General features: G+C 38.6%; 1 protein-coding gene across 1 annotated transcript; it reads right to left on the reverse strand.

The window, feature by feature from the left end:
* On the reverse strand, positions 1 to 2920 carry LOC143633196 (uncharacterized). The gene is made up of 7 exons (XM_077101547.1): positions 2814 to 2920; positions 1964 to 2177; positions 1121 to 1287; positions 785 to 909; positions 587 to 647; positions 454 to 502; positions 1 to 323 (listed from the first exon to the last, which is right to left on the reverse strand). Exons 1-7 carry the CDS (start codon positions 2889 to 2891, stop codon positions 262 to 264), a joined length of 756 nt encoding a protein of 251 aa, XP_076957662.1. The 5' UTR covers positions 2892 to 2920; the 3' UTR covers positions 1 to 261.
* Between the last annotated feature and the right edge of the window lie 10279 nt (positions 2921 to 13199).

Consider the following 13199-nt stretch of genomic DNA (forward strand, 5'->3'; position numbering starts at 1 on the left):
AATATTCCATTACAAATATGATTTCATTTATGAAATGCGTCCAACAAAGCAAGTACTAATACTGAAGTTGCATAAGCATTAAGCAACAACCAAAACATGATTAACAACACAAGCTAAAAGTAGACAAAAAAACACCCTAATCACTTTAAAACAAAACATGTTTCAATCCTTTGTTTCCCTCCTATTTATCAATAGAAAGACTACCTCTTGCCACTTTGTTTCCACAAATGTTTATTCAAAGAGGCGTTTACTTAAATAAATTTAGGGTTTCAGGTTGTCAATGGGGGTGAACATGAAGTTTCCAGAAAACATTGCTTCTTTATCTGCATATCCACAATCATGTTCACCAATCAGAATTTGAAAAGTTACGTATAGCGTAACATATTATAAACTAAGATTAATGGGCATTTTAGACATTTAAACACTAGCAGATATTCATTTAAAGAAACGTACCTGTTAATGACAAGCAAACACATTCTCGACGAACATATCTTGTGAAAGCCTGAAATTTATTTTTAAAAAAAGGGTAAAATAACTAATATACTGCAAAAATAAATAATCAAATAAAGAAAAATAAAAGACGAACCAGGACAGCTGGTAATGCAGCAGCATCTAGCTTTGATGAACCATCTTCAGCAAAGACATTCCTGCACAACATGTAATCATGATTAAAAAAAGTCAGCGGAATTTCATATATACCGTGATTAACTTGCATAATATCATAACATACCCCTCAAAGTCAAATCTTGGCATTAGTATACTTAACAAGAGGTGAATTACTTACTTCCATATTGCATTCTGCAAATCATCAGGTTTAGCTTCCGGAAGCATTGCGGTATCAAAAGCAACAATATTGCCATAAAATACTTTTTCCAACTCCCTCATCCATTTAGATAACAGCAAATTAACCTGCAGAAAAATAATTATATAACTAATATTCGGAAAAAATACATGTAATCACAAGAACTGAATCATTTGAACTAATTACAATTTCCTAGCTATAATTCACGCTTCTAAAAAGTTTAGCAATAACGCTTATTAACTAGTAAGATTGTGAATCATTTAACAAGAAGTAATAAAATTAAATAGTTAAAAAAGTCAACGAATGGAAATTACCGACCCCAGCTTTGGAAACTCTGGTCTCTAAATCGTGATTGTAGATTTCATACACGTATTGCCCCAGTTCGATACCTTCCTTTCCTTCTGCTTTCAAGCGACGCAAACAAAGCCACATGTGTACTACTAGCATTGAGAAATTTGTTCTAAAGGTTTTCTCCAACCTAAAAACTGCATATTAAATTAAAATATATTCTTTAAAGTACATACTTTCTAATAATAAGTGTTTTTCTCATGCATTCAAGAAAGCACAACAAAAACTAAGCAAGAGTAAGTACTATTGGTTATTGGTTACAGAAAAACAAATAGCAAAATCTTAAACACTGATTTTAAATAATAAAATAGAGAATATGCGATGTACCTGTTTCCATACTAAGATGTCAAAAACTAAATGCAGCATTTCTACTTAACCAAAAATCACCTATTTGCTCGAGGAATTGAGAATTCTTATTTCACTTAATTTGGTCCACCCAGTTCCTCTTGTTTTATCATTGCAGTGGCCATTTTAGATATTTGACTAATAGTTGATAAGCATATTGCTAAGAATATTAAGGGTTTCAAATATTAATAGTGATGGAAGTATGGAACAGTTCATCACACCCTATGCAGTAATTCTAGTTAATCATATGACTACAAAAGTCACGTAATAATAATGTATCACTAACTACATACAAGCTTACATGATTGACGTGTAAGCCTACAAAAGTCAAGTAATACAATAATAATTCTAGTTGTATCAATGTAAGTGTGGCAAAAACGTAGTTTAACTCCCAACTCAGTCTAATAAACCTTCAAGGAAAATATTCTATCTTATCAATGATCATGATGAGTACAATAAAAGACTAACCATCATAAATGGCAGGTTTATCAGCTTGAGATACAACACGGCGGTAAATGACATTTGCTTGTCGAATAGATTTACTCTGTTTGCTATAGAACAGCATCATTTTGAGAAGAAAATGTCGCAGACCCCTGTAAATAGGCTCCTCAATCCTCAAAGGTGAGTCTGCTGGTAAGGCTATAGAGCACGGCTTAGAACGAAACAACTTGTTCAAATTAACCTGTAAACATGTAAGCACATTCAATAATACATAAACGACATAAATTACTCCAAAATTACAAATAAATCAACAATTATTTATTATTGACTATAGCTGGTGCTAATATTGAAAAGTTGAGTCAAAAGCATATTATTCATATTATATCCCAGTTTAACAGACTTATTATTATATTCCTAGGGGAAAGTTAACGTACAAATTAAGTTAACGTGCTAACTGTGCGAATCAAGTAATGTAATTTTATATACAAATAGTGGAATTCTGTAATTACATCGTAGTGTAATTACACTACACTATAATTACACTATGTTGTATGTATAAATACACCGCGTGATTCTCACAGTTAGCACGTTACTTTAATTTGTATTTGATCCAAACACTAAATACCTAATCCACTTTCAATATTCAACATTCATGAAGACTTGAATAAAAATAGATACTACAAGTAAATAAGTAATGTAAACTTCATAAACAGTACTAGTTAACCTTAATATGATCTGTATGACCACTCATATAACCCTAATTTTGAGAATTACACACACCGAAACGAATTAACAATACATATTCCAAATCAAATCATATTACAGAGCTACTTATGCAACTAATTAAGCTGAAACTATAGACAACTGAAACAACTACCTCTGATTTAGAAGACACGTCTGAAGCCACCGGCGCTTCAACGGCGGCAACCCTAGAAACTCGCCGGCACGGCAACATATACAAATCTCTAGACACGGCTGATTTACTATGGCCATTTTAGATATTTGACTAATAGTTGATAAGCATATTGCTAAGAATATTAAGGGTTTCAAATATTAATAGTGATGGAAGTATGGAACAGTTCATCACACCCTATGCAGTAATTCTAGTTAATCATATGACTACAAAAGTCACGTAATAATAATGTATCACTAACTACATACAAGCTTACATGATTGACGTGTAAGCCTACAAAAGTCAAGTAATACAATAATAATTCTAGTTGTATCAATGTAAGTGTGGCAAAAACGTAGTTTAACTCCCAACTCAGTCTAATAAACCTTCAAGGAAAATATTCTATCTTATCAATGATCATGATGAGTACAATAAAAGACTAACCATCATAAATGGCAGGTTTATCAGCTTGAGATACAACACGGCGGTAAATGACATTTGCTTGTCGAATAGATTTACTCTGTTTGCTATAGAACAGCATCATTTTGAGAAGAAAATGTCGCAGACCCCTGTAAATAGGCTCCTCAATCCTCAAAGGTGAGTCTGCTGGTAAGGCTATAGAGCACGGCTTAGAACGAAACAACTTGTTCAAATTAACCTGTAAACATGTAAGCACATTCAATAATACATAAACGACATAAATTACTCCAAAATTACAAATAAATCAACAATTATTTATTATTGACTATAGCTGGTGCTAATATTGAAAAGTTGAGTCAAAAGCATATTATTCATATTATATCCCAGTTTAACAGACTTATTATTATATTCCTAGGGGAAAGTTAACGTACAAATTAAGTTAACGTGCTAACTGTGCGAATCAAGTAATGTAATTTTATATACAAATAGTGGAATTCTGTAATTACATCGTAGTGTAATTACACTACACTATAATTACACTATGTTGTATGTATAAATACACCGCGTGATTCTCACAGTTAGCACGTTACTTTAATTTGTATTTGATCCAAACACTAAATACCTAATCCACTTTCAATATTCAACATTCATGAAGACTTGAATAAAAATAGATACTACAAGTAAATAAGTAATGTAAACTTCATAAACAGTACTAGTTAACCTTAATATGATCTGTATGACCACTCATATAACCCTAATTTTGAGAATTACACACACCGAAACGAATTAACAATACATATTCCAAATCAAATCATATTACAGAGCTACTTATGCAACTAATTAAGCTGAAACTATAGACAACTGAAACAACTACCTCTGATTTAGAAGACACGTCTGAAGCCACCGGCGCTTCAACGGCGGCAACCCTAGAAACTCGCCGGCACGGCAACATATACAAATCTCTAGACACGGCTGATTTACTATGGCTGTATAATAGATTGCCTAGGGTTCTGCTCCATCGAGGCGTCATTTCGAAAACCTAACAATTTGAATACACAATTGCAGTGCAATTAGACGAATAATAATAATAAGTATTGGTGTATAAATGGACACGCGGAGTTAAGTATTAATAATAATATATGGTGAAGAACGGCATTACGTGTAGGTGGTGAAGCAATCGGAGATCTTAAAACCCTAATAATAATAATAATAATCTATCAGATATTCAGAGGCCTACTTCCGGCGATGATTTGAGACTGACAGTTTATTTTAATTAAGGAGTATATTTATTTTTTTACTTTTACCTTGATTAATTTTTTAACTATGGGAATTCGACTGGTATAGGTTCGGTTTGTTACGGTACTGGTTTTACCATATGTGTTTCAACGAAGCCCCAATGAGACGCGAGTCATGCGACCAACACAAATATAATAAACTTTATTTATATATTATTTCACTAGTTTTAAATCTTTAATAGCTATGGACAACATATACAAATAAATTATATTTACATGTGTATGAATGGAGTGATGGAGATATGCATACGTGGAAAACCAACTATGATGTATGTCTGTCATTTAAATTACATATTCACGTTGATATGCTACCTCATGGTATAATGCATATTGACGACGAAATATTTATTTTTCGAGACGAACAAGTTTAACAACCCTGCTACCAATGATCTGTCATATAATCATATTAACTCTTTCCACGAACAACGCCTAATCAACGATCTATCATATTTGATGTGTAGAGAGTTGTCTAACCGATGGTTACTACCAATTATGGGTTGCTAGTTACAAAAAGTTGATGTCTTGTCGATGGTAGGTATGTCAGTAGTAGACACCACACCAACGAACGACTGAGCGGGAATCCAGTCAAAAAGATTATCCTAAATAATAGAGACGGATTCCCAACTGACTCCAACCCCCCCCCCCCCCCACTCACACACACCCACACCCACACACACAAATACACCAAAGAAACAACACAACCGTATAGTTTCCTTCAAACTGCCAGACGGTAAATGTCGATTTGACCATGGACGGATGTTCCTTCAATAATCAGTCGGTGCTTACCGACGGATTAATGTAAAATACTTTTTAAATTTTATATTAAAATCAGTCCTGACCATAATATAAGTCTGACTTTGACTTGCTCTAGCAAGAATATGTCAACTTGTTCTTGCAAAGTTGTAATATATATATATATATATATATATATATATATATATATATAGTGGAGAGTTATTTTGAGAACCATTGTGAGTTTTAAGAACTTTAAGAATTCAATTTTGGACCACACATTTAATTAAATGATATGAAACATGTGGTTGAGATTAAATGTAATTAAAAAATAAAGCAAGAGAGAGAATAAGTATTTTTGATAATTACACAAGTTTAAACGTTAGTTACACATGTGTAAAAGTCGATTCGGTGTGTAAAAAAATACCGTAATTTTTTGTACATCACTTACATTTACGTATTACACATGTGTAAAAAAAATAAGGAAAAAAAAAATTGTTACGTTGAGTTCTTTCGAGTTCTTAAAACTCAAAGTGGTTCTCAAAATAAATCAATCCTATGTGTGGTCCAAAATTGAGTTTTTAAAGTTCTTAAAACTCACCATCCCTATATATATATATATATATATATCCACTTAAATTGTGGGTATGCACTCATGCAGATTCTTTAACGTGACCTACTACAATGGAAGTGTGTGTGTATAATCACTATATATATTATATATACCTTCAATCCCACATACCATTCATCCACAAAACATAATGGCTCTCTTTAGTAAAAAAAAGGACAGAATTACAAATTTTGTCCTTTAGAAAAGCCAAATTACGGTTTGTGTCCTTTTCAAAATTTCCTTGCAGGCGGTGTACTTTAAACTTTTTTTTTCTACACGTTATGTCCTTTACGCTAACTGGGTTAGAAAAACTCAGTTAAATGACAACATGTGCATAGCATGTGAGGGCATATTGGTCTTTTCGTCTATATCCTTTTATTTATAACACCTTCCTCTCCTTTGTGCACCACCACCATCACCACCACACCTCCCTTCATCTCTATTACACCAAGATCTGAACTCAAATCGAAGTCCCAATTCCAAATCAAACCTGCAAATCGTGACTTACAAGGGTCGAATTGAATATCTGAACTCGTTTTTCTTTGTACTCACCGGAAACCTGCAACTCGTTTTTCCGGCAAGTAGATCTTAAAAGGCTTGCGGTGGTTGCAACTCGTTTTTCCGGCAAGTAGATCCTAACTTGGACATTTCATCGAACACCTGGAGTGCATTCTTCACCAACCCATTTTCCGCATACAATTTCAAGACAATATCAAACACAGTCGGCGAAAACCCGAATTCCAGATAAACCCTAACTAATTCAGCCCAAACCCACATCCCCAAACGCTCATCTTCCTCCAAAAATCCAATCAAAACCCTTAATTGCACTCGAGTTTCATCGAACATACGGGCCCTAGACAGTATATGAACTAACTTACAATACGATTTCATATGTGGTCTAAATTTGTTCTGCTTTGAGGCTAAATTAAAGAAACGTAAGCACGCATGTGGGTTTAATTTTAATTTTGTTAATACTTGGTTTACAAGTTGGTCTGAATAGTCGAATGAGAGAGTGGTTATAGTGTGACATCTGCCCGAATCCGACCCGACCCAGGTACCCGTTTCCCTTATCCGATCTCTTTCTTTTATGATTTAATATATATTTATACTTATATTTTACTTTTAATAATAATATATACTTTTCCTTCCCGCCTCTTTCTCTCTCTTTCTTTCCGCCGTCCCGTCCCTCTCCTTCTCTCTTTCCGCCTTCTTTTCCCTCTTGTCGCCGTCCCGCCCTTACGCCTTGATTCCCTCTTTTTCTTCTAACTCTTTGCTTGTCCTTTGTTCCTTCCCGCCTAAGGTTGTCTGCGCAGCTCCACGCGCCAGACCCCTTACAAGAAATCCTGCGTGAAGACCACCTGTTTCAGCGTTACGCGAGACGAACTCTTCTCGCAGCGCGCTAAGAATTGTAATTCTTCTCGCAGCGCGCTAAGAACGGTAGTTCTTTCCGCGACGCGTTAAGGTTGGTTCTGTCTATCTTCGCGCTCGCGCTCTCTTGACCTTCTGTGTCTGCCTTCGCGCCTTAGCCTTCTCGCGCTGAATCCTTCGAGTTTTCTTCTGTTTAAATCTAGCCGTTTGCTTTTGTGTTGTCTTATCTTTTGAGCTGTTGACCTAATCTGCTTTATGTCTGAAAAGTTACTTTCGGCGCAGCATGCGCACCAACCCCATTGGTTGATAGAAAAAGTGACTGACATAATCTTTTGAGATCTGCTTTTGCCATGCTTGACCAGTACCTTTATCTGTCCTCTCCCATGCCTTTTTCTGAATCCTGTCAGCCTTTTTCTCTTTTTCCCTGCTACCATATCTTTTGATATCTTTACTTTTCAGAACTTTTTACTGTTGATATCTTTTCTTTTACTTTTGGAGATCTTTTCTAGGGTTTGTGTCCCCTAGGGTTTGCCTATATATAGTACTATTTTCTTAACACTTCACACACTACACTTATTCTCTTCCTCCCTTTTTGCTCTCTGCCGTTGTTCTTCAGCCGCCTCCCTCCTCTCTTGCCTCCGTCTTCCTCCCTGTTCTGCCCTGCTTTTCCGGTAATATATATATATATAATAATTTACTTATTAATTATGCTAACTTATAATCAAGACTTAAAACAAATCATTAAAAAAATAATCTTGTTTATAGGTTAACTTGTGCTTGTTTAAAGTTGGTTCTTGCTTTATCTATCATCGCATCTTTATCAAGTGAGTAATCTCGTACCTAATCCCTTTTTATTTTAATGTTTTGGGATGTTCATGTGTTCATACAAACTTAGAGTCTTAAACTGTTTATGAACTTTAGTCGCGCAGTATCCCATGTGTTGAGGACGTAGACTTGGCTGTTTATTTGTATGTGTGGATCATTAACCGTCTTGTCGGTCTATTCCGCAGTTTTCATGGTACCATTAGATGAACACGGGAGAACTATCGTTTATGATTTTCTCTTTTGTTACACTTGCACAGTTAGTCTTGTTTGTGAGCTCAATTGTGAGCACTGGCAGTCTTGTCTCTTAGAGTTGGTCCCGATCTGATTACACCCTTGTTGAAACCCAGACATACACATGTTGCGCGCAGATTTATTGTTATCTATGTATTGTATTAAACTTGATTTCTCACCAACACGCAAGTGTTTGACGTTTATTTTAACACATGTTCAGGTTTGCAGTAGCTGTTTTGGAGATTGTGGACACATAGGACGTTTTTACTTTTGGACCTAGATTAAAATGTATCAAGACAAGTTATTGCTGTTCGAATATTTTGATTTATAATATATTGATTTATGTTGGTTTATTTATATCTTATGTATACGTTGCGCATGCGTGAATGAATATATTTATTAAATATTGACACCCAATAGTGTCACGAGTAATGAAACAATATGTGGCGCCCCGATGTATAATCCGCCTTTGGTCGGGGTGTTACAGATTGGTATCAGAGCTCGTTGACTTTAGGGTAGGTGGTTAGACGTAACGGCCTAGAATACCTAAGAGTCCCTTCTCGCGCATGAGAGAAATCTCATGTTTGCGCGCTTATTGTTAATTACTCGTTATTTATGAATATGCTCGCGCTTGCGCAGTATATGATTTTATTTCGCGATATTTCGATGAATTTCGATTTTTATTGATTTTTTTTTTCTTACATATTCGTTTGTTGGGTTTGAAAATCCGAAAAGTCATGGTGATACATGAATAGTTGATTTTCAATTTCCATTTACGATTATGTTCTGAGGTTGGAGACTTGAAAAGTCATGGTGATACATGAATTGTCACTCTCCAATACTCATTTTCTTGTATATTTTATATTGAAGATTGAAAAGTCATGGTGATACATGAATCGTCAATCTCCAATACTCGTTTGCTCGTATATTTTAAATTGGGAATTCGGAAAGTCATGGTGATACATGAATTGTCGATTCTTGATTCGAATTTGTTACCTTTATTAAGTCTGCATTTAGGATCATTTATTTTACTTTAACTTTTGATAGTATCTAACCCTGCGAAACCAAGCTTTATGAGATTATACTTTGCGCTAAGACATTAACCAAAGTTAAAACTTTTATAGAATGCCTCCGCTATCTCGCCGATTTCAGAGAAGAGAAGCCTCGCGCATGCGTAGACAGCAACGTTCCCAGGAAATGGCCGCCGTGATAGCCCAAGCCTTGAGCCAAAACAATACCTCCAGTTACAACATTAAGTCCTTTAACGCGGGTAACCCTCCAAAGTTCACAGGTCTTGAAGGAGCCACCGTGATGCTCCAGTGGCTTGAGAAAATAGAAAACACTTTCCTCCACACCCAATGCCCCTCAGACAGACGAACCCTATATGCTTCCAGTGTCCTGGAATCCAGAGCGCTTACATGGTGGAATGGAGTAGCTCATGCGCGTGGCGCAGAGGCTGCTTCTAGCATGACATGGGAGGAATTCAAGGAAATTCTTACGCGAGAATTCTGCCCTCCCAACGAAGTTAAGCGCCTGGAGGAAGAATTCTGGAACTTGAAGCAATACAGCGGAGAAGCGCGCGAGTACGCGACGCGCTTCCACGAGCTAAGCTTACTGGTCCCTCACCTTGTTACCCCTTCCCGCCGAGCCATAGAGAAATTCCTTGGGGGTCTCCCCATGGAAATTCAAGATTCTGTATGGGCCAGAAACCCAGTTACCCTCTCCGACGCCATCGAGTTGGCCGCTGTGCTCAGCGACAACCATGTCAGAGCAGGAACCCTGTTCCTGCGGGGAACAGAAAAGACCAAACTCACCAAGACTGTCCCTGAACCAACAGAAACCAAACCTGAACCCTCAAACCGTAACAACCTCAAGCGCAGGCGCAAGGCCTATGCGCTTACCCACCCGCCCATTGTCCAGCAACCCATTTATCAACCCCCAGTTTACGCGCCTAACCCTCTGTCAGCCTACCCAACTCCTCCTGTAGTTCACAACTATGCCCTAACCAATCCAGCACTCCCTGCCCCGCCAACTAAGAAACCTTACACAGGAAACCACCCCTTTTGCCCAACCTGTAGATTTCACCACCCAACCCAAACCCCGTGTCGACTTTGTAACCGATGTGGCCGTACTGGTCACACTGCTGAGAACTGTAGAGTCCCTCCCGCCAACCCAATTGCGCCAACACCACCAGTCTACCCGCAAAACCCTCAACCAACCTACCAAAACCCACGACCCAGAACGTGCTTTAACTGCGGTGATCCCAGTCATTTCCGGAACGCGTGCCCGAGACTACAAGTGCAAATCACACAAGCGAATCCGGTGAACCAGATTTCAAACCAAGTAACGCGTGGACGAGCTTTTAACATAACCGCGCACCAAGCGCAAGCGAATAATGACGTAGTTAATGGTACATTTTTGCTTAACGGATTTTATGCTTCTGTACTTTTTGATACTGGCGCCGATCGAAGTTTTATCTCTCGCGCCTTCGAGCAGAAGCTTGCGCGACCGCGCGATAACTTAAAAGAGGATTTTTCAGTTGAATTGGCTAATGGTGAAACTGTTTTAATTAACTCGGTGATTAAAGATTGTACGCTTAACCTTAACGAAAACGATTTTCTGATTGACCTCATCCCCATGCCTCTTGGAAGCTTTGATGTTATTATTGGTATGGACTGGCTCTCGCATAATCGCGCCGAAGTTATTTGCGCCAAGAAGTTGATTCGCATTCCTCGAGAAAATGGTGATCTTCATATTTACGGCGAAAAACCCTCCCGCGGTCTTAAACTTATGTCTTGCGCCGAAGCCCAAAGACTCATGCGGAAGAAGTGTGTTGCCTTCTTAGCCCATGTGGTTAAACCTGCTGAAGAGAAGAAGCTTCGCGATATCCCTGTCGTGCGTGATTTCCCTGAAGTTTTTCCTGATGATCTTCCTGGTATCCCTCCCGCTCGTGAAGTCGAGTTCCGTATTGATCTTGTCCCTGGTGCTTCCCCCGTAGCTAAATCTCCTTATCGTCTTGCACCCGCTGAGATGCAAGAATTGGCCAGCCAACTTCAAGAGTTGACTGCTAAAGGATTCATTCGCCCTAGCTCTTCGCCCTGGGGTGCTCCGGTGTTGTTCGTTAAAAAGAAAGATGGATCGTTTCGCATGTGTATTGATTACCGCGAGTTGAACAAACTCACCATTAAAAACCGGTATCCCTTACCGCGTATTGACGACCTCTTTGATCAACTCCAAGGTGCCTCTTGTTTCTCGAAGATTGATCTCCGCTCTGGCTATCACCAGTTGCGCATCCGCGATGAAGATGTTCCGAAGACTGCTTTTCGAACTCGTTATGGCCATTTTGAATTCTTGGTCATGTCCTTCGGTCTAACCAACGCACCCGCCGTTTTCATGGATCTAATGAATCGGGTGTGTAGGCCTTTCTTGGATAAATTCATGATTGTGTTTATCGATGATGTTCTGGTGTATTCTAAGACCAAGGCCGAGCACGAGCAACATCTTCGGTTGGTGTTGCAAAAGCTTAGAGCTGAGCAACTCTATGCTAAGCTTTCCAAGTGTGAATTCTGGTCTGATGAAGTACAGTTTCTTGGCCATGTTGTGAACAAGATGGGTATCCATGTCGACCCATCCAAAATTGAAGCAATCAAGAACTGGATTACGCCATCCACTCCTTCCGAAATCCGTTCCTTTCTGGGCTTAGCTGGTTATTACCGGCGCTTCATTTCGAACTTCTCGAAGATCGCTTTGCCTTTAACAGCTCTAACGCACAAAGGTAAACCGTATATTTGGGGCTCGAAGCAAGAAGAAGCCTTTCTGACGCTCAAGCGTTTGTTGTGTGAAGCTCCTGTTCTTGCGCTACCTGAGGGTAATGATGATTTTGTCGTGTATTGCGATGCATCCAACCAAGGTCTCGGTTGTGTTCTTATGCAACGAGGCAAGGTTATCGCTTACGCATCAAGGCAACTCAAGATTCATGAAAAGAATTATACAACTCACGATCTCGAACTTGGTGCAGTTGTTTTTGCCTTGAAGATCTGGAGACACTACCTTTATGGTACTAAGTGTATCCTTTACACTGACCATAAAAGCCTTCAGCATATCTTTGATCAAAAGGAACTTAACATGAGGCAACGCCGATGGAACGAACTCATCAGCGATTACGATTGTGAGATCCGGTATCATCCTGGTAAGGCTAATGTGGTAGCCGATGCGCTCAGCCGAAAACCCTGCCAGCTTAACTGTATCTTGCCGCGCACGCAGCTTCACTTCGCGCCGATTCAAAGCAACCTTGAATCGCGTATTCGTGACGCGCAGCGCGCATCCATCAGTAATGGTAACCTTCGCGCCGAGTTAGCGTGTGGCGCGGAAGCGCATTTTGTCCCTAATCTGAGTGGAATTCTCTGCTATCTCAATCGCATCTGGATTCCCTTTGATAAGAATCTTCGCGCTGATATCCTGAGTGAAGCGCACAAATCTTGGTATTCTATTCATCCCGGCGCTGATAAGATGTACAAGGATTTGCGCATTACTTATTGGTGGCCCGGTATGAAGAAGGATATTGCTGTGTTCGTAGCTAAATGTCTGACTTGTTCTAAAGTGAAAGCTGAACACCAACGCCCATCTGGTTTGCTCGAACAACCTGAAATTCCTACGTGGAAATGGGAATGTGTAGCGATGGACTTTATTACCAAGTTACCTTTGACAGCAAGCAAACATGATAGCATTTGGGTAATAGTGGATCGTTTGACTAAGTCTGCTCACTTTCTGCCCATTCGTGAAAACTACCGTGTTGAGCAACTCGCGCAGCTTTATGTCAAGGAAATTGTCTGCCGCCATGGTACTCCTTTGAGCATCATATCCGATCGCGATGGCCGTTTTATATCTCGC

This window comes from Bidens hawaiensis, unplaced genomic scaffold (genome assembly GCF_021521415.1).
Source record: "Bidens hawaiensis isolate Kalapana, Puna unplaced genomic scaffold, B.hawaiensis_p1.1 tig00000512_1, whole genome shotgun sequence".
In the NCBI taxonomy this organism is placed as follows: Eukaryota; Viridiplantae; Streptophyta; class Magnoliopsida; order Asterales; family Asteraceae; genus Bidens; species Bidens hawaiensis.

What these genes read in the sequence shown, in the direction of transcription:
- LOC143633196 (XM_077101547.1), bottom strand. Translation starts at nt 2,891, where the DNA reads ATGTTGCCGTGCCGGCGAGTTTCTAGGGTTGCCGCCGTTGAAGCGCCG. An exon ending in CCAGAGTTTCCAAAGCTGGG is followed by an intron (nt 910 to 1,120) that starts GTCGGTAATTTC and finishes ATTTTTCTGCAG; the next exon opens with GTTAATTTGCTGTTATCTAA. An exon ending in CTGCATTACCAGCTGTCCTG is followed by an intron (nt 503 to 586) that starts GTTCGTCTTTTA and finishes AATAAATTTCAG; the next exon opens with GCTTTCACAAGATATGTTCG.